Here is a 20,026-nt window from a genome sequence, read left to right as displayed (position 1 = left end):
AATGACTCTGGTGCAAGCCCATTGCAAAAGGTCACATACCATGTAATAACCTCTTTTTGAATACGGTCTTTTTTATACAATGATTCTATTTTTGCCCATAATAAAAGTCAAAAGAATACGAACTACTTGGTCACGGCTGTATTTTTGGCTACTTCTGTTTACCCTAAATGAATCATTATTTAAAGACTCCTATTATTTTCCCTGGGAAATTACAATAAAAATTAAACATACACCTTTGCGAATTGCTGGAGCATCATGCAAAGGTAAAAATTTGAATTAATAACACATTTTTTGGTGGGTATTTAACCTGTAAAGGATCTTCCATTTAACCAGTATGACACCACTACAGCATATACAATACATAATGTGTGGACCACTTATTATGGCAGAATAAAAATAGACCAACAAATAGCCAATAATTATTCAAAAAATATGAAAATAAAGATTCTGGTTTACTTTGGAAGCCCTTAGATGCCATTATGATAGGCTAAACAATAAACAACTCATTTGACATTTTTCATCAACAGATATTTTAACTTCGCAAATATTTGAATCCTGTATGTACATAAAAAATAGCTAGTGAAAAGGTAGGATTCCTTTATTACAATTCACTTGTACTTTATAGTATCAAAGGATTGTACATTATTCAATTTCAATCCTGTCACTTCTAATCATACTGAAACACCATAGATACAAAATCCAATGATGAACAATATTCATATAATTATCGACTTTTGTTAAAATTCTAATTATGTTAGGAAAATCATTCTCCCACTATATGGCTACATTTCTGTGCTACTGCCAACTACTTTAATTCTATTTAAAGTTTAAATCACTACCATGTGCTCATTCCAATAATTATTTTACTAACCAACAAGAACTCACATGTAATATTTATTTCATTAATGCCCAGATCAAAAATACCTGCCCAGAGCCAGGCCACTCACCCCGGAGGCAACATAAAAGGGACTTTCAGGCTTCCAAACAGCACCAGTTGCTGACTTTTTTCGCCCAAGTTAAGACTAATAGGTGAACAAAATTATAAAAATTATAGTCAAATGGCATTTTACCCAATAGATTAGCCCAGTTTGCATTCAAACAAAGCACTTCAGATACAAAATTGTATCATTAGTCTTGAAATAGAGGTGCCGCAATGAATTGACTAGTTAACCAACTTTGTAGTTTTTTTGACAGCAAAATATTAAAAATGGCATATTTCTTGAGAAGATTATTTTATCACTTTTGCCCACAGCCAGAGAAGGATGGCGGGGTGGAGGGGGGATGGACCATGGTGAGAGAGAGACACTAGCACCATACTGACCACCTCCACTGACAGCAACCCCGGTCAATATCAACGCTCACAACACATTTAATAAGACACGGGCATCAGTGGGGAGATCAGTGGACAGCATAGGGAAGTGTTGTTGAAGTGGACCAGGTTTACATCATACTGCACCTATTCAGGTATTTCTCAATAATTATTGCTTTTTTGATGGATTTTTGACAGCAAGTAGGGTCTTCATGGGGACCTGTCTGAAAATAGGGGTTCCTAATTATGGAAGGGGTGACTGCCCTGACCCCTTCATGATAATGCAACCCCCCATCCACACAGGGATGTGGTCTAGTCACATCATTAGTCCTTACTTTGATTTGCTCTGCAGGCACTCAAAGCTTCCCTGGGGGCCTTCAATGTCCTCGTTGCCTGACAGGCTGAAGTGGAAGGCAGGTCCGTGGCCATTTTGGGGACTCGGAAAAGACAGTTGCTGTAATGAGAAGGCATACTAATTACTAATTTCACCCTGGCAACACCTTTAATAAAGAACTTGACAGGCTACAAGACATTTTTTCAAAAACCAATCAATGAAACAGAGCTCCTATCAATAACTCTCTCCATTAATGCATATATACAATGTATATAAAAAAAACCATAAACACAGTAATGAACCCGAAGGTCGGTTTAGTAGGTGATGGTAGAGATCACCCAGTACTAAGCCCTATACGGCGTGTGAAATTCACACATCAGGGTAGGGGGGCCAGCTCCTTTCCCCGTGCCGGTTATGGTTTCCCGGGAAGACCTGGTACCTGGAAAACCACTTAAGCTTGGGTGGAGCCGCAGGTGCCCAGTGCGCCTTGCCTGGGAATCAAACCCTGGACCCTCCAGTCAGCAGTCCAACGCTCTACCCACTGGACTACCACGACCCACACAATGTATATATCATTTGAAAATTACAGTGCATATGTATGATGCATGTAAACATTATGAAGTGTAATTTTCAAAAGCCTGTAAGTAGTCACGGGTCTGCCAGAAAATTGGGAAAGTTGAAAACATTTGTTGTGTCAGAGTCCAAGAGGCGACAGGGACTTTTGATGGTATTTTGTCCTTCAGGGCAGGCTTCTTGCCACCAATTGAATGTTGACATGACATGTTTCCAACTTTCCCTAATTCTCTTATGCACCTATAACTGTCTACAGGCTTTTGGAAATAATAGTACAGTATTGCAAACATTTTAATTAATCACAATACAGAGATAAAATTAAGAGCAGAAACGCAGGGCTTAGAACATATCATGATTCTCAATTTCAACGAGTCCTTCAGAAGAAAAATATGAAGTATTAATTTTTTTTTCTTGCCATCCTTGGTTTTCCGGATTGTCTTTGTCTACATTTCCTGCTTTCGCTTCAAATACTCACATTTTGCTGACTAATGTGATTTTCTTGCCCAGTTTACTGAATTATTAACATCTTGTGACAAACGCTCGACTACATAAAAGTTTTCACACTCTGACGTTATTTTCACACTGTGACGTTATAATTTTATAATCAGTTTGCCCACCTATCAAGGAACTCATCTTTTCTTTATGAAGATTGATATGGTGAATAAAATCGATCTATCTTCAAAAAGTGGACATTCATACATTACTGAATGTGAAAAAATTCCTTTTCTGAACCACATGTTGTTTTCCACAAAGTTCAGGTCAGTTTTCATTAAATCATCATGCCTGCTGGTCATCAGGTATCAGTAGCTGTATGTCCTACCCATTAGGCTGTTGAAGTAAATATATATTTCAATTTCCCTCCGTAAAGTACTCTGACAGTTCATTAAATGAAGAACACAAGGTATTTTTCCAGTGTTATTTATTTTAGTACTACTAGTTTCAACGCTTAGGCGTAATCATCAGGTACAAATTAGTTAAGTTGCGGTCCATATATATACATACCATAGCAGTGCCAAAATAGAGAACAGTGGAAAAATACATTGTGTTCTTCATTTAATGAACATGAACTTCCAACAAGTTGAGCCAGAAACCATAGAATATACTCCGAGAGTGTTGGGAGCATTGCTTCCATGGACAGAGCAACATTGGAAATCAAGGTCCATCAACCTTAAAAAATAAGTCCTCCACTGTGACCAAGAGAGAAATTGAATGCATATCGAAGCCAAGTCTACTTCCCAGCAGGTCAAGCAAATAATGAAAGGTTGAACTACCTGAGAAAGGACCTTGACACCAACATCATAACTGAGGCACACATTAAGCCTGAACCAACAATTCAAATGCTTAAATAAAACAGGGAAGGAGTTGAGGAGTTTATTGACCTTTGATGTTTTGGCCAAAGCCTCTTTTCATTCAATAGCATAGTGAACAATGAGTATTTTCATTAAGCAGTGACATCAACTGTTTCCCAACCATTTACCATCACTGGATAGCTTCTCGTGTTTAGACAGTGCATGAGGAATATGCATGCATCTGATTTGAAAAAAAATAAATAAATCTTCATGTAATATTAAATCTAAAATTGAAAAATGTCACCAAGTGCTGGAAACTAAAAAATATCAAACTTCACCAGTGCCAACTAAAATACAATACCCTGAGAACTCTGGAAAAATGCCTAAGGTATGTAATTCCTCAAAACGTTTAATGGGGATACTGTACTTATAAGATCAAACTTGATGGTATGGTATCAGTAGGCTTGAATGAATGGAAATTGATCTTGAGGAATGAAGTACACAAGGTATTTTTCCATGCACTTGGTACTCACATGAAGTGTGAGGAAAAATACCTTGTATTCTTCATTCCTCTATAAGATTAATTAGAGTATTTAATCACAGATTTTCATCCACAGTATTATGCCAAATCAAAAATGTTTTGCTTGCTTATACTTTCTCGCTACAGATGCATTTTATTGCAGGATATCTTTAATTTCCTCCCTATTTTATCAAGTTGAATCATAAATTAGTGCCCTACATCTCCAATTTTATACCTCTTAAGGTTTTTCTATTTGTTTTACCATACAAGGTAGGTTTTGGATAGGACGTCGACAAATTTCCTTTTCTCTCCCAACAAAAAACATGATATCTGACCCTAATTACTTCCTGATACCCTTCTTCAGTTTTGCATACTTCCTTCCTCACTCTCCAGGACAACATTTTGTCCAACATATTCATCCTACTGGAGAAGGAAAAGTGGGCAGAAAGGAAAACAAATGAGGAGGTGAGGGCAATGTGGGGAAGGAGAGGGGATTATTGGGAGAAATCATAAGGAGACAGGAAAAATTGATGCTAATCATTTTGATTGGCAGTGGCATGTTGAAGACTGTAGTAGAGGGGAGAATGTTAAAAAAACGAGGAAGGGGTAGAAATAGGACAGCACGATCGCCCAAATGAAGGGAGGAAGGAAGTATGCAGAGTTGAAGATGGGCTTGCATAAGATTTGGGTGTTAGGTTTTGTTCTGCTAAGAGAGACCAGACATTTATTTGGTAGTTTTGTCCATCCAAGACCTACCTCAACTGGTAGATTATCAACACAAATTCATCCTACATCTCAATTCATTAGTTATATAACTCCTGGGCTATAGTACTTAGTACTGCATAAGGCATAATATGAACATTCCAGTATAAAGAGTCAGAGAGTGAAGATTACTGTTTTGGTAATAATTATTTCGCCTGCTGAAAAAAGGATGGCTAACATAAGATATAAGTATCTAAGTCATGGGGAATAAACTAGACCAAGTAGTTATATTTAACCTCTCTAGGAATTGTTTCCAAAGAAGATGGTTTAAGTGGTTGGGACATTGAAAGAAAAATTTCAATGGGTGATGAAAGAGCAACCAAGATGAAGGAAAGAGGGTGGGTCCTGGACAACTAGACCCTAGTGTAGATGTATGGAGGACAAGTTACAGAAAACTTATAAATGGAGTGTAGTGCCGCAGACCATGGACACTTAGTTGTAGAGGCATGGGGAGAGCAAGAAGCATAGATTGGAGGACTTTGAGATGAGGGAGTGGAAGAGGATGGTAAGAAAAACGAATATACAAGTAATAGTATGCTTGTTGGGTGGAGGAGAGCGGGTGGCTGGAAAACAATTGACGGAGGCAGGAACACGTGCGTGGAATCCAAGGCACTTTGAGTGGCAATGGAATGCTGTGATATATACGTAGAGTCAAGACTGTTGGGTAAGTGAGGCAGAGGGGGAAAAAGTTGAGGTGCATCTGTCAGATGGAATGAAGGGAGGCTGGAAGTAAATGAAGATGAAGAACGTTTACTTCTGTCTTGCGATTATTCACCATAGTTATTTAATGTTTATAAGTGGACCTTACAGATAAAGCAAAGCTGAGGCAGCTGATCCATCAAAAATATACACTGATGAGTAGACAGACTACTCTTAATAGATAGCCCTGTCATCCTGCAACAAAGTCAAAGGGGAATGATACTTTTAGAATGCATACACATCGCATGACTTAACTACAAATTGTGATATTATTGCATTTTAATGCATATTGGTTGGTGGATTACTCCGTTACATGTTACCGTCGCGGCATCCACCGCAATTTCTAAAAATAAACAGTGAAAAATATGCTTCAGTTTTAATTTCAACAGTCGTAATATTACTATCGCCACACTGATTTCCACATCAGCACTAATTTTCATGAAAATTAAACATGAAACGAAGTGCGAACAAAATGGCCAAAACCTCGATGACAGGCATCCGGAGAAACATACGGACTTCGGCGGCATGGTATTTTTTTTAAAGAGCGACCACTTTACTCGACAGGAATTTATTTCCACACGACTAAAAGCCGAAAAAAACTACAACGGAATGGATTACGGGAAAGCATCGATACTCCCGTCATCGGGTATCGCTCGCCAGCCAGCATTGGAGGGCGAAAAAGGATCGAATCGAAGTTAGAATACACAATCGCGGACGGTGTGACGTATCCGTTTGTCCGGGAGGGAGGAGGGGGGGGGAGATGAGGGGAAGGGTAACCTGTTGCTCCGCCCACCCCCTCCATCGCTGCGGAGGATCCATTCTGAGAGTCTGGTGACGTCAGACAGAGGGGGAGGGAGAGACGGCAATGACGCAACTACACATGCCCTCCCATCCCCCGCACTGGGAATTGTGGGGGGGAGGGGCAAAGGTAGGGAGGGAGGGAGGGGGGAAGAGGCATCCCTCACGCCAAGCACTCGTAGGTAGAGCAAGCGAGCGATGCGGGCTCGTCAAAACATATATATGTTCGGGTCGTTGCAGCAGACTACACCCACGCTGACGGACTGCTCGTTGAGTCGAGGCCCCATGGCGTGCTAATGGGCGGGCACCCGGCGGGTCAACAATTCTCCAGCGGGCACATCAACCGCATCTCGTGCGGACAATCTGTGGGGGGAGTGCCAGAAGGACGATCCGTCGGCCACGCTTATTATTCGTCATTAGCCCTACCGATTTCGCCCAATTACAAAAACAAGCACGTCGATTTCTTTCCTCTATGCATCAATCATGCAATAACGCATAAAGATGCAGAAAAAGCGGACGGAAAAGGTGATGGAATGTAGAGGATGGCGATGAATGGTAAGCGAGCAAGGCACGCCGGCCGGAACGAAGAGGTGCGGTGTCGCGAGCGTCGGTGTGAAGTACGAATCTTGATTAAACTTTAGGCAAGCGCGAACTTTTTGCAGTCGAGTCTAAGCGTAAGCCCAAGACGATGCTTGGATGTCAGGTATTCGCGGGACTAAAAATATACTATCAAATATGACCACAACCAGGGAAGAGTTGAAATAAGCTAATTGGTGCCACGTGATCACCCCATTAGACGTATTTACACTGATTCTTCAGGGCACGAATGTTTGATTATGAGCAGTCTCGAATATCCACAATTCAGCGCGAAATTGGAGACCAACTATCAACGATTTTAAGGCCCATAATTACACTCCTTGTTAAAATCGGTGGCAACGTATAGAAATGCCGATAGGTAAGATACTTCAACAACTTTTATTGACCTGGATGGATGGATGGATCTTCCTCCCAAGTCTTGAGATAGATAACTTATTGCGGATGAATACTTCACCATTATTATCAATAATAATGTTGTTATTATACCGATTCAGGTAGGTTTTGGATGAACACACACTATGAAAACGGTTCAGCGATAAATTTACTTGCATTTCCTTAGAAAACACAAATCTGACATACGATTCCACAATAACTCACTCTTCAATTTCGCATATTTCCTGTCTTCCAGCTTGAGTCCGTCCAACAAGCCTTTTGTATAATAGATATTCAGCAGTTCTTCTTCATCGCTTGCCTAACGTTCAACCCTCGATCTCACTTGATAGCAGGTTATTCCTGATTTAATCATTATTTCAGTTTCAAAGACGGGAGAAACAGTAATAATCAGAATTGAAATTGTTAAGTTAATAATGATAAAATTTCCATCAAGTCACCAATCACAGAACAATGTGCACACTATTACTAATTGTAAATAATAATTAAACATCATGACTGTTGATCAAGCGATTAAGGAGCAAATAGGTTGGTCAAACTGGGCCATAATGTTCGTTAGTGAATGCAATTGACATGATTGGGATCTGCGCCGTAAACGATATCAGTGGCGAAAACCAGGTCAGACCCATATTTTTGCAAACTTCATTGAATGACGCCGATGCAATGAATAATCCGACACGTTTAAGATATGCAAATGTCACACAGCATATCTCATAAGAATGACAGGTCGACTGCAACACTAACACTTTAAAGGAACATTTTCTCTGCGATGAACAACCACGACGAATTGGGGAATACCCCTTAACAGAACAAGAAAGCGTAGATATTGATGGAACACCGAAGTACTGTCGTAGTATGACCGAGCGGAGGGATATGGGCTAAGGATTGAGTCGCTCGCTCTTGGGTCATACAGTTAGGTCATTCGGCGACCAATTGAGGAGAATTAAGTGGGTTGCAGATTGGAGGAGATCCCGGGCCACGGCCTAGTTCCGCCACTGCGACGGGACTAGACGATGGGAGGGGGGGGGTCGCTGAAGAGGGGGGGGGGGCAGGCGGCGTGCGGAAGATCCCTAATTAATCGAGGCACACGCGGCAGAATCTCCTTCCAATCATTGCATTGCGCAAGAAGCAGCGAACTCGAAACTACGGCACTTTAGTGCAAGCATAACGGGAAAAGGGAGGCAAACACTGAAATGGAGGCGACGGGAGCCGAAACGTCAAACTCCCGCTCCTTCCTGGCACTAAATAAATTAAGGATTTAACACCGTGAGTGAGGTCCTAACGATGACCGTTACATGACACTTTTTTAAACCTAACTGGTATTGAAAACTTGAAGACTTATGAAATCATAATTATTAACAGTTGTATACCGATAAATGATAGGTTTAGGATGGGCACAGGGACAACGCATCGTGAACTTCAACAGCTTCCCCGACACGACATTTAATACCCTTAAATCCCATATTTTAAATTGCAATAACTGCGGCTGTTCAGCTCGGCGCACTTCCTGCCTCCATTAATTCCATCCAGAATGCAATCTTCCACTCCCCCACCTCGCTTTCCCAACATTCTCTTCTCTCGCAGTTCTCATCATTCCATTGCTACACAATATTCCCCGAGTGGCTGTGAGTGGTTGGGACTAGCAAGGATCAATGCTATTCAGTACATCCAAGCTTGAGAGAGCCTGATTTATTTGCATTTATTTTATTGCGTGTGATTGGTGGGCCGCTGGCGCAGAGATAATTCTCTCGCAAGCCCCGTCTGGTTAGTGCTTGATTAGGGAGAGGTCAATGCTGTCTAATAACCCTTAGCCAGAACGTGTTTTGTCATCGTATTTTGGCTTAATAGTAGTTTTATGTTCTAACCCCCCCCCCATATCATTTTATTTTTTTGTTTAATTTGATTTATTCATTTATTTTTTCTTCTCTCTCTAAATTCCCTCACCATATCCTTTACCCATTTGCAAGAAGAGTACGGCTGGGGTTGATTCTTCCCATAATATTAATACGGCCGAAACAAATCCTCCTTTTCACTTTCATGCATTCCGCTTGTTTTTCTTCCGGTCCATTTTATTTATTTTTCCATTTCTCGAAGTTGAATTTATGATATGGCAAGACAATTTAAATTTAACAACCATTGGTTCCATTTGCGATGGTGATTGGGTTCATCCGAAGGAATAATGTATATATATATATATATATATATATATATATATATATATATATATATATATATATATATGTATATATATATATATATGTATATATATATGTATATATATATGTATGTATGTATATATATATGTATGTATATATATATGTATATATGTATATATATGTATATATACGAGGATCATCCGGAAAGTAGTACCCGTTCGTGCCGCATGAAGTGCTGACGACGCGAGTAGCCGCTGGACGAGGTCAGATAGCTTCAGTGGCTTGTCTGCCTTCTCTGAGCCAAGTTGCGTGACGCTAGCATTGCCTGTGTTGTTTCTGTGATTGTTTACAATGTTTAAAAAAATTGAGAACGCCGCCAGTTGTGAAGTGAGGGCAGTGATTAAATTCCTCAATGCAAGAAACGTTCGCCCATGTGATATTCATCGCCAATTAAAGGAGGTGTATGGAGACAATGTAATGGACGAGTCGTCTGCTCGGCGGTGGTGTCGCAACTTCAACATGGGGAGGGGGAACACACACGACGATGAGCGTTCGGGGAGACCGTCTGTCATTACAGACCAACTGGTGAGCTCAGTTGACGAATTCGTGAGGAACGATCGGCGCGTCACAATTGATGACATCTGTGAGCATTTTCCCAATGTTTCTCGAACAATTGTTCATGAAATTGTTAAACACCATCTGCATTATGCAAAAATTTGTGCAAGATGGGTCCCTCGCGTATCTCAATGAGCTGGCGGCGAAGGACTATGCAGCAGGAATACAGAAACTTGTCACACGTTATGACAAATGCCTTAATTTGCTTGGAGATTATGTTGAGAAGTAGTTTAAAGTATCCTCTTTCAAATAAAATTTTTTATGTTTGTTAATATTTACTTTTGTGTCTTTATTTCACGAACGGGTACTACTTTCCGGATGACCCTCGTGTATATATGTATATATATGTATATATATATATGTATGTATGTATATATATATATATATGTATGTATGTATATATATATATATGTATATATATATATATGTATATATATGTATGTATGTATGTATATATATATATATATATATATATATATATATATATATATATATATATATATGTATATATATATATATCAATTACGGGGTGGTTAAGAAGCAAACAGTGTAGGGCCACTGCAAGGCAGAATTAACTCATCTCCGAAAACTATTACTAGAAAACGTCCCATCCGACAGATGGCGTACTCAACGTGCCCTCCTCAAAGCACCTCAAGTAGGGATCGGGTTAGCACTAGTAAAAATATCTGCCGCCGTCCGAGGTTCGAACCCGAGCCCTCTGGGTGGGAAGCCAGTACGTTAGCCACCGCACTATCCCGATCCCCACGGTACCTAGGTTGAAGAGGGTGAGGGGCAATTGACGAAGAAGAACTCACGGAGTGAACTGTAATCACCAATTCGTCCCAAGAACTTAAAATGTTCGCATTATACCTAATAACGCCTTTGGGCGTTCACTGGCGGTTGTCAGGGATCCAAGAATAGACGGAGGCAAATATAGTCCCGGAAGAAATGGAAGAATTATTTTAGATGCGTTCTATTTCTGTTGCCACCCCTCGATTTGCCCGTGAGGATGTACAGCTCACCAAGGGAACTCACCCGTCGAAACCGATTGGGCCCTGTGGAGACAGTAATCATTGCGAAGGATAGGAGAATGCCTGCCGACCTATAAACACAAGAGGGGAAACCCCGGGCGTAATGAATGCGAGAGAGTTTCCAATCGATTCGCTAAAAAAAAACGATTATTTTCAGACGACTAAAAATCGATCATAAGATATGCCACTCGTGAAGTGAGGGTAGAATCCTGAAAAATGTAACGTCACGCATGGAAAACTCGAATTTTGGACCGTAAAAGTATCGATGGGAGAAGTGACTTGGGTAGAGCAGAGTTTTAATAGCATCATCGTAAACCATGGCCAGCAATCAACCCCAAAAATTGACTGGACTCCATCATCGGACTGTCATTTTGGCACTGATGGTGAAAGCACGGGACACCATAATTGACCACGATACAGTTTTCCCGGAGTACTACAAGGTGGGATCTTAGGTCCACCGCCCTTACAAGGTTCGCAGTCATTTTAATGGATACGCCTTCAAAACAGATGATCGCCCCGAGGCATCCCCATCTTGAGGTGAGGCGGGGAGGGGGAAAGGTGGTGTCAGATTAACGCTCGTATGGGGGAATGGTGGGGAGGTGAGGACGGGCTTTGAGAGCGTGAGTGAGGCGAAGTTGGGTGTCGCGGGGAGGGGGCGAAGAGCCAGCGGAGGCACCGAAGAATGCCCTTAGCGACCAGGAATAGATGCGCCGCTCTATCCTCCACGGGAGTGGGGGGTGGGGAAGGAGGGGGAAGGAAAGGGTGAGGGGGGGTGGGAGGGGTGTGCCGCCACCGAAATCGTTTCGACTACCGTTTGCTAATGTTTCTCACGCTGTAAAAGGGGGCAAGGACTGCGAAAGAAAATCTCGGGAGGCATCCCCCTACGGGGGGGATCTGATTGGAACGTTGGCTTTGTCAGTTTCGCTGAGAACCCGGGTTCGATCCTCGACGGCAGTGATCTATTAACAGAGGCATTTCTTAGCCCTTACTTTGGAAAACTTTCTGGCAAACTGGCAAAAAATACAAAAACGTTGAAACTTGTAGACATTTCAATTTTCGGGGGAGTTTCGAAAAAAAATAAGGTTAAGCGTTTCGCGGGCAACAACTGAGTGTCCAACACCCAAGTCTTTTGAGCTCCGTCGCACAGGCAACCGTGACGACGACACCCAGAAACTGAGGAGGCGGCTCGAAAATAGAGCAAGGACCTCTTATTTCGCCTTTTCCACCAAAATAACGCGGTCGTCCGGGAAGAATAAAGGTGGGGGCAGAATATAAAAAAATAGTACCTGACATGTACGTACGAGTTTCGCATGTATGGCACATACGCAGCAAAAGCAACGGCGTTGAAAGAGGAGTTTCTTTTCCTGACTTCGTCAGGTTAAAATCGAGACAACTGCTGACGCACGTGCGCAATAGTATTAAAGAAAATCCTTGAGTCGACGTTTTATTGTTCTCGAGGGAAAAATACAGCACATGCACTTAAAAAACTTTCAACGGCTCCTTACTCGAATTGACCCATGTCATCTGAATAATCTCAAAGAGAATTTTATTTTGACTTCAGTTCCGATACTTTGCGGAAATTCAGTACTTGGGGGAAAATAAAAGCATGCAGCTACATCTTGTTATTAAGTCAAGGGCTGTGGAAAGGATTTCAACAATACTTGATTGCGATGAGTTGGGTCGAATATCGCAAAAACATCGGACGATTTTCATTATGCGAGGAAGGAAAAAGTTTTCACTCTCGGAAATATGGATACAAACATGATTTTCGCATTAATACGCATTCGAAATGGCGTGTGTCGTCGCCAACGTCGGGAGCATCCTTTCTTTGATTTTCGGACGACTTAAGGACCTCTTTAAGGAGAGGACGGCCGCTACTTAAGAGCGCCCATGAGCGACGGAGTCAGCATACGTATGTTACACCAATTTTTTGCCAAAATTTTGTCACAGCCAGCACCGAGTTTTCCAAGTATTCAGCTTTTGTGTCGACACGACTTTTATTGCAGACTAAATAATAAAAACCAAGAAATTACAAAAAATATAAGCTCACAGGTGCAATATTCAGGAATGAAATTCGATTCTCACAGGTATAGCTGTTTTTTAATTTAATTAAACGAAGTAAATTTTCACGAAAGTTGCCCGCACGCACAAACACACTATAGGGATCAAAAACAAAGAATTGGAAACATTTTTCCATGCTTGTTTTTTAAATATTTTTCTCGAAAAAAAAACGGATTCAAATATTCGGTCCACAAGAGATCGGTTGAAGACGGGGGGACCAGGTGCAAATGAATACTTTTAATCTCGTGGGTGTGAGCGAAGCGGTAAGGGAAGCCCTTCAGTTGGTCGTAATGCCATTAGTATTTATAGATTTTACTTCCAAATACCGTACCAGGAAGGGCTGATGGAGGGAGTTTTAGCAGAAGCAAGGAAGAAGGGGAGACGGCATGAAAGAGGTTACACTGAACTCAAAAGAGTAATTTAAAGGAATATTTTTAGCTCGCCATCCAGGTCCTGCTCTCCCAAACCGCGAACACACCAATTTTTCCTACCCCCGAATAAATCTCGACACGAAAAAAAGTTAAGTCCCGCCGCATTTGAATCCTAATTAACGCAATGCGTCATCAAACGAAACGTCGCTAGTGCCTCTGGTGAATTACCTAAGATATTCTTGGCCGATACTTCACTTCTGTGATGCATTTTCTGCGGTAGCATGCGCCTTTCTCTCGATTCCCGTGCACTAGAGATGTGGATGAAGGGAATAAACAAGTCGATGAGGGAAGAAACAGTTTTTAAGACCCACTTTTACACGTCTACACTAAGAGTTTTAGCGTTTACCGACTACTTACGTTGTTGTCCACAGACAGAGAACTCAAAAGAAACTTTTTCTTTGATATAGGTGAAAAAATTAAGTCAAAAAACTCCGTCGACTGTGCGAAAAAGCATTTATTGCTGTAAAAAAAACAGGAAATGGAAAAATTGAAATATGAATGACAGAGAATGTTGGGCTCGCCGTCGCGGTATCGATCTTTTCGGATCGATGCACAAGGTGTGAACAATAATGTCCATAAATCTGAACGCAATCCCAGGAGACCCGAGATAAGAGCAAAGACGACAACGCTCGCCATTCTAGCACCCCACAGGTCGACAGGCACGTGAGCATTTAAACTTCACGCCATTCCGGATAGGTCAGAGTGCATGCCAACCAATGAATGTGCTCACCTTTCGCAAATCTCTCGGTGAATTTTTAATAAAGTTTTGGAAATGACGGTGCGCATTGCTTTCAATGCGCAAAACGGATCGCCGAAAAGAAAACAATTGCAGGCGCCGTGGGCGCACCGCTGTGGCGCTGTCTGTCGCATTGCCGGGGCCGACCACGTGCGTAGGGGTAAACGAATCCCCGACAGCGAAGGGAGGAGCCTTAAAAAGGAGATCGGGAGGAGGGAAGTGCACCCCCTGGTGGAGTGGGGAGGTGGAGAGGGGGCGTAATGAGGGAAGACGTGTGGGTGGCGTGGGCCAGCCACGGGGGGGGGGGGGTGTCGGAGACGTCCTTTGAGGGGTATTGGCCGACTTACTTAGCCGAGAAGAAGAACGGGTGAGGCGGGGACGAGGAAGGGGCAGGGGGTGGAATCGGCACCGGACGCGACACTTCTGCCCTCCCCCCACCCGCCTTCACATACCCTGCCAACCACCCCCCCTATTCCCCTCTCATTCCCCCTCCCGGAAGTTGGAACCGAGCGACAGTTCATTATTACCATCAGAGAGAGAGAGTCTCGTGGGCCACGGCGCCTGGGAGCAGAGAAATCCTGTTCGTTCCGGGGCAATCGTGTGCACGGAACGATATCCCGCCGCTTTTCCCAGCGACACCTAAGGAGGGGGAGGGGGGGGGATGGGATATCGAAGCCATTCGATGCAGCGCAGCGATCCGCTGACCGAGTCCCAGTTCTGACCACGGTGTACGTACATACGTTGCCAAGTGGCCGACTGAATGCGTCGCGTCTAAACTATTACTTTCCGGTCGGCACTCAAGCCAATGTGCGATTGGACGGAGATGAACTCGCGCGAAGAGTTCAAAACGTTTCACTCTTTTCCCAACTCCTGGAGAGCTAGAACTAGAGATTAATCCGATGCGAAAACGGTGCGATCACAGGGCTTCTCCTTATTTCTCTGATTTCCCTTGCCACATACCCTAGCGGTGACTTACAGGGTAAGAAGAAAAAAAATCATGTTTTTTAATAGATTTCCTTAAGTCTTCAAACACCATGAACACACTTGGTCTAAATATAAATGCCATAAATAAGAATAATTCATACGTATGTGTGTGTGTGTGTATATATACATATATATATATATATACACCTGAAGTTCGGAAGAACTACGAAAGATTGGCGAAGTAGGATATCAGAGAGAGGAGCCGGGAGGGGATGCATAGACTGGAAGCTTAAAGAACATAGCACAGAGTGAATAGCAACTGCACACCAATACTCAGAATAAAAACTCGTGATGAAGGTGAGTTCAGATGTGGGAGCGATAATTGTCCCCCCCCACGAAGGGAAGATACCAGTCGATCAGAGAGTATCACAGGCTCCAGCTATCAACAGCACGCCGCGTCGACCTGCCAGGTCACGCACGCCATGAGCTAAGGCGGAGAGAGAGTACGTACGTACCCTGTTTGCTCCCTTCGTCCTATTTTTCATTTCATCGAGCTGGTCGCATCTGCTGATGTGGCATTGGTGTGTATAATTTGATTTCCAAAGTGAGAAGTTGAATTGCGTATCCAAGACCTTTCAAATAACTTTCCCGACCTTTAACCTTTGCAAAAGGAAGGGCTCATAACTCGCATTGAGCACTATAGACTTACCATTTTTCTTTACGACAAATCTGGAGGATATTCTACGCGTTTACATCATATTCCTCCATAACCACCAGCTTATATTTGCCTCAGTAACTTGAAACTTAACTTCATACTCACTGAACCAGTCTTTCCCTTGTGTAAGACAGCCATTCATGCGTTTGCAATTAAATCCCCCAATTGCACGCCGCCCGGCAGCAGTAAGTGCGGTTAATCGCCCTTCACCGCCCTTCGTAGACACACTTGATTTGATGCTCAGACCACTGAGGTAATTACGCATCGGAAATATAAATATATTTCACGATTTACTAAACGTATAATTAACGATGGAGGCCACTTATCACCCACGCCTCCAGCTGAATGATCACAACCCAGCGACTCGTGCAAAACAAGTGAGCAACGTTTACCATCACTCGAGGCATTCGGAAGATTCAGGCGTTTATGATAATAAAGGGTTATTTTCGGACCAAAGCATGATGGGACATATTGGGAGTTGGGGGACTTTGATGCCATGCGTGATGCCTTCGCGGAATGAATGAATAAGAAAACACACACTTTTCATTATTCCAGACTTCGAATGTCGTGCATGAGTTATCTCGTCTCTTGAAACTCAGAACTGGCTTCACCGGCCTGGGACAACAAGCCCCACGGCACAAATATAGAAATGTCCATCGGGTCGTTCACCATTGCACTGTGCAAAATTATGCATACGTAGTATGACAATATGGCCGCTTCCCGTTCAATCACCGCGGTTAAGCAACGTTGTGCCCGACGGGAGGTTGGCTCGGTGACCTCCATACCTCAAAGAAGTGGTGCTCTTGTCCACTGCCTACGAGTGAAAAGTAGCTAAACAGACAGTGGGTCGACAGGGAAGGGTCGAAGCGATCCTCCCCCACGGCAACAATCTATCTATGACAGTACTCGTCAATGACAAATATAAACAATCACAGAACTTTAATTATTACATTGCAAACTTTTACAGTGTTGAATTTCATAGATAATCATCACTCAAGAATCCGAGCATATTAGCCTTAACCTGATTTAGGTTGCTGGAATGTTTAATGCTACACGATTAGGGATAGATAAGAATAGACGAGAGGACGAGAAATACATAGAAGTCCTGATATACGGCGTATAGTGAGTATATATACTCTGTCGTTGTACTTTGGCCACTAGGATTTACAGAGAAATGATACCTGTTAACCCGGAGGGAAAGAATAAAGATATATTTTATATGCAACTATATGAAGTAGGCATTGGAAATATCGGCGCAAGGAGCCACAAGGGAATTACGGGAAAATCAGAGAGCAAGACAGTTCGTAGGGCTGCCATACACTAAGCCTAGGATTGATAACACGTGATGATGATGTAAGTTACACTATCAAATACGTATTTAGGGGAATGCAACAATTTAAGAGGGTAAAAATCATTCGCCTTGACCGGAATTCGAACCCAGATCCCTTAATATCCGGTCGAGTGCTTTAGCCAGTTAAGCTCTCCGCCGAGGCGTCCACATAAACTCCGGAATTTCGGGGGCTTTAAAGGCACAAGATGCTGTGACGAAATACCGTGCATACAATGTCACAGGCATTCGTAGTCGTGCGCGACGCGCCACAGTCCACGAGGTTAAAGCCAACTCCTCGTCTTCACCAAGAAACTGCGGGAGGTATCGCAACAATAACTTTTAACGGAGTCACCCAACAATATGCATTTCAATGCAACAAATTCAGAGAGTAAAAATCATTCGCCTTGACCGGAATTCGAATCTTGATCCCTCGATATCCGGATAGTGCTTTATCCAGTTAAGCTATCGAGAAATGCATATTAGCGGATGAATCCGTAAAATTTACTGTTGCGGCATCTCTACCGCAGTTTCTTCGAAGTATTAAAGGGGTTTTCACAGTTATTATTTCAAATGAAAATTCCTTTTTTTTTAGCAAAGCGAACCACAAATTCGGTTGATCGAGGTGAGAATACGTAAGAAATAAGTTGTGAATTATCTTTAACCCTCATCTTCAATATGTAATATCTTAAACTCTTTGACGATCACGCGAATACTTCGTCGAAGGCGCTCTCAGATCTTACTGAATGCGCGGCCGAGTGTTCGCAGAAGATGCTCGGAGGACGAAGAGGAAAGCGTGGAAGTGGAGGAAAAGGCAAGTGTGTGGGAGTGGGTTTCGCCGCGAAGTAATCGGATGCAGCAGTACCGTCGTCGGTCGCTCTTGAGCCGCGGGAGGCCGCGGCGCTAGAGCGGCAACACCGCGGATTGGGCGGTCGGCACAATTTTAAGCGTCCTTCACATTTTGACTGACGAAGACAATCCGCCAACTATGCAAAAAATATCTCCTGCCATTCCCCCCCCTTTCACACTCCTCCCTCCCCCAACCAGGTGTAATCTCACTCAAGACCGAGGAAACCATCTCCCGGGGCTCGTGATGCAGACAGAATACGGACACGCATTGACTTCTCTACGTCATCAAAATGGGAGAGGGGAGGGTACGTTTGCGTGAAGCTATGTAAATATCAATAACCCAAACGGGAATACATTTACCTCAGCAGGAAAAAGTAAAAAAATAGGGAAGAATTGTAGTTGGAGGAAAGTTTTCACGGGAGAAATCAAAAGGAGGAGAGGAAAGTGGACGCAGAGAGCGTTTTGATTGGTGGATTGGAATTTCTAAGATTGTGATAGAGGGGAGAGAGTAAGGCAGGCGAGGTTCTCGAAGGAAAAGGACTGGAATGTTCGACGGTATGAAGGGAGGCAGAAAAAATCCGAAATTAAGGTAGGGGGCTAAGTGTAGGGTGTCTGGTTGGGTCTTGTTAGGCGAGGCTTGGAAGGGTGGCTGTGTTCAGTCAGCGCTCATCCAAAATGTACCATAAACGGAAGGCTATGTAAAAAAAAAATCATCCTGACATTTTACAAAGAGTAGGGAACTTTGATCCTAGCTAAATGTTTTAAAGAGTAGATCAGCGAAAATCATGCAATGGAACGTATTTTCGTACGGATCAGAAACTTTAAGCCGTTGAAGGAACAGAAAATAGGCGTACATTTTTAAATATGGGTGCGGAGGAGAATGGAAAAAGGAAAATGGAGGAAAAGGTAAACAAATGACGAAGCGTTGGCATGGTAACGGGAAAGGATTTTGAAGAACGGCGACAATTTTCACCTTTCGACTGATCACAGTACATAAATAGTCACGAGAAACTGAAAAATACCACGTCTACTTTACAAACAGCACACAACAGCGACTTTATTGAAGAAAGTGACTTATCCACTGAAGCAGAGGACCGCCATGAATTTTGCCACACATATTATTTAATTAAAGTCACATTCGAATGGCTGGTGTGGACAAGTAGCATTAATGACTGTCAGTATCGATAATATTATTTATTTATGTATCCTGCCAGCCACCGCTAGGGTATGTGGCAGGGGGTGAATACACACCGGACTAATTTTTACCCGAACAACTAGCAATGTCACGAAAGAGTAACCTCGTTACCACTGCGACCACGAAGAGTTCAGGATTAGATCAAATATTTTCATCCATTACGGAGGCTGTCTATAATTAATTTTGTTATCACCTTTCATTTAATCAGTGCGAGGGTGAGCGGCGATACGCGGGTTATATTGCGAATCTTTTTTTAAATAATGCACTGTGTCATCATGAAACGCAGCAAATTATTTTGATAAAAATGGGCGAAATTTTTTGCAATGGATATTAGTTGCCGCTCGGTCGATTGGACGCCATTGCGAATTCGCTTTCCTAATTCTTGAACAATGGCGGACACGACTCGTAACCGCCGCGTTGCTTCATACACGCCTGGGCTGCCGCTACCCGCACATTTATTGAAGCGGCATCTGGATTACTACAACGGGCAGACATTCGCGAATAGCCTTTTATTTTTAACAAGAAAACTCCAAATTAAACCGTATAAAAAACCAATTGCAATAGAACTAGACAGTAATTATTCATTAGATCATGACCAACCGGCCACAATCTTCAAAAAATAATCATAATAATATACTCCCTGTCATCGAAATTTTCAAATTAAAAGCTTCGCCGGTTTGCTAGACTTGAAGCAAGGCTTTGAGTTTGCGGACTG

The 20,026-nt window shown here is 42.6% G+C and overlaps 1 protein-coding gene across 1 annotated transcript in view; it reads right to left on the bottom strand.

Moving 5' to 3' along the window:
- Positions 1–20,026, bottom strand: part of Su(Tpl) (Suppressor of Triplolethal) — a 310,141-nt gene that overhangs the window by 21,238 nt on the left and 268,877 nt on the right. The window contains exon 3 of the mRNA XM_071594264.1: positions 1,645–1,763. Within this exon, the coding sequence (XP_071450365.1) occupies positions 1,645–1,763 (119 nt within the window). The remainder of the gene's footprint in view (positions 1–1,644; positions 1,764–20,026) is intronic.

The sequence above is a fragment of the Hetaerina americana genome, unplaced genomic scaffold (assembly GCF_022747635.1).
Source record: "Hetaerina americana unplaced genomic scaffold, ioHetAmer1.1.p SCAF_6, whole genome shotgun sequence".
Lineage (NCBI taxonomy): Eukaryota > Metazoa > Arthropoda > Insecta > Odonata > Calopterygidae > Hetaerina > Hetaerina americana.
The sequence above is the reverse complement of the archived record's forward strand: the minus strand, read 5'-3'. Positions and strand labels throughout refer to the sequence as shown.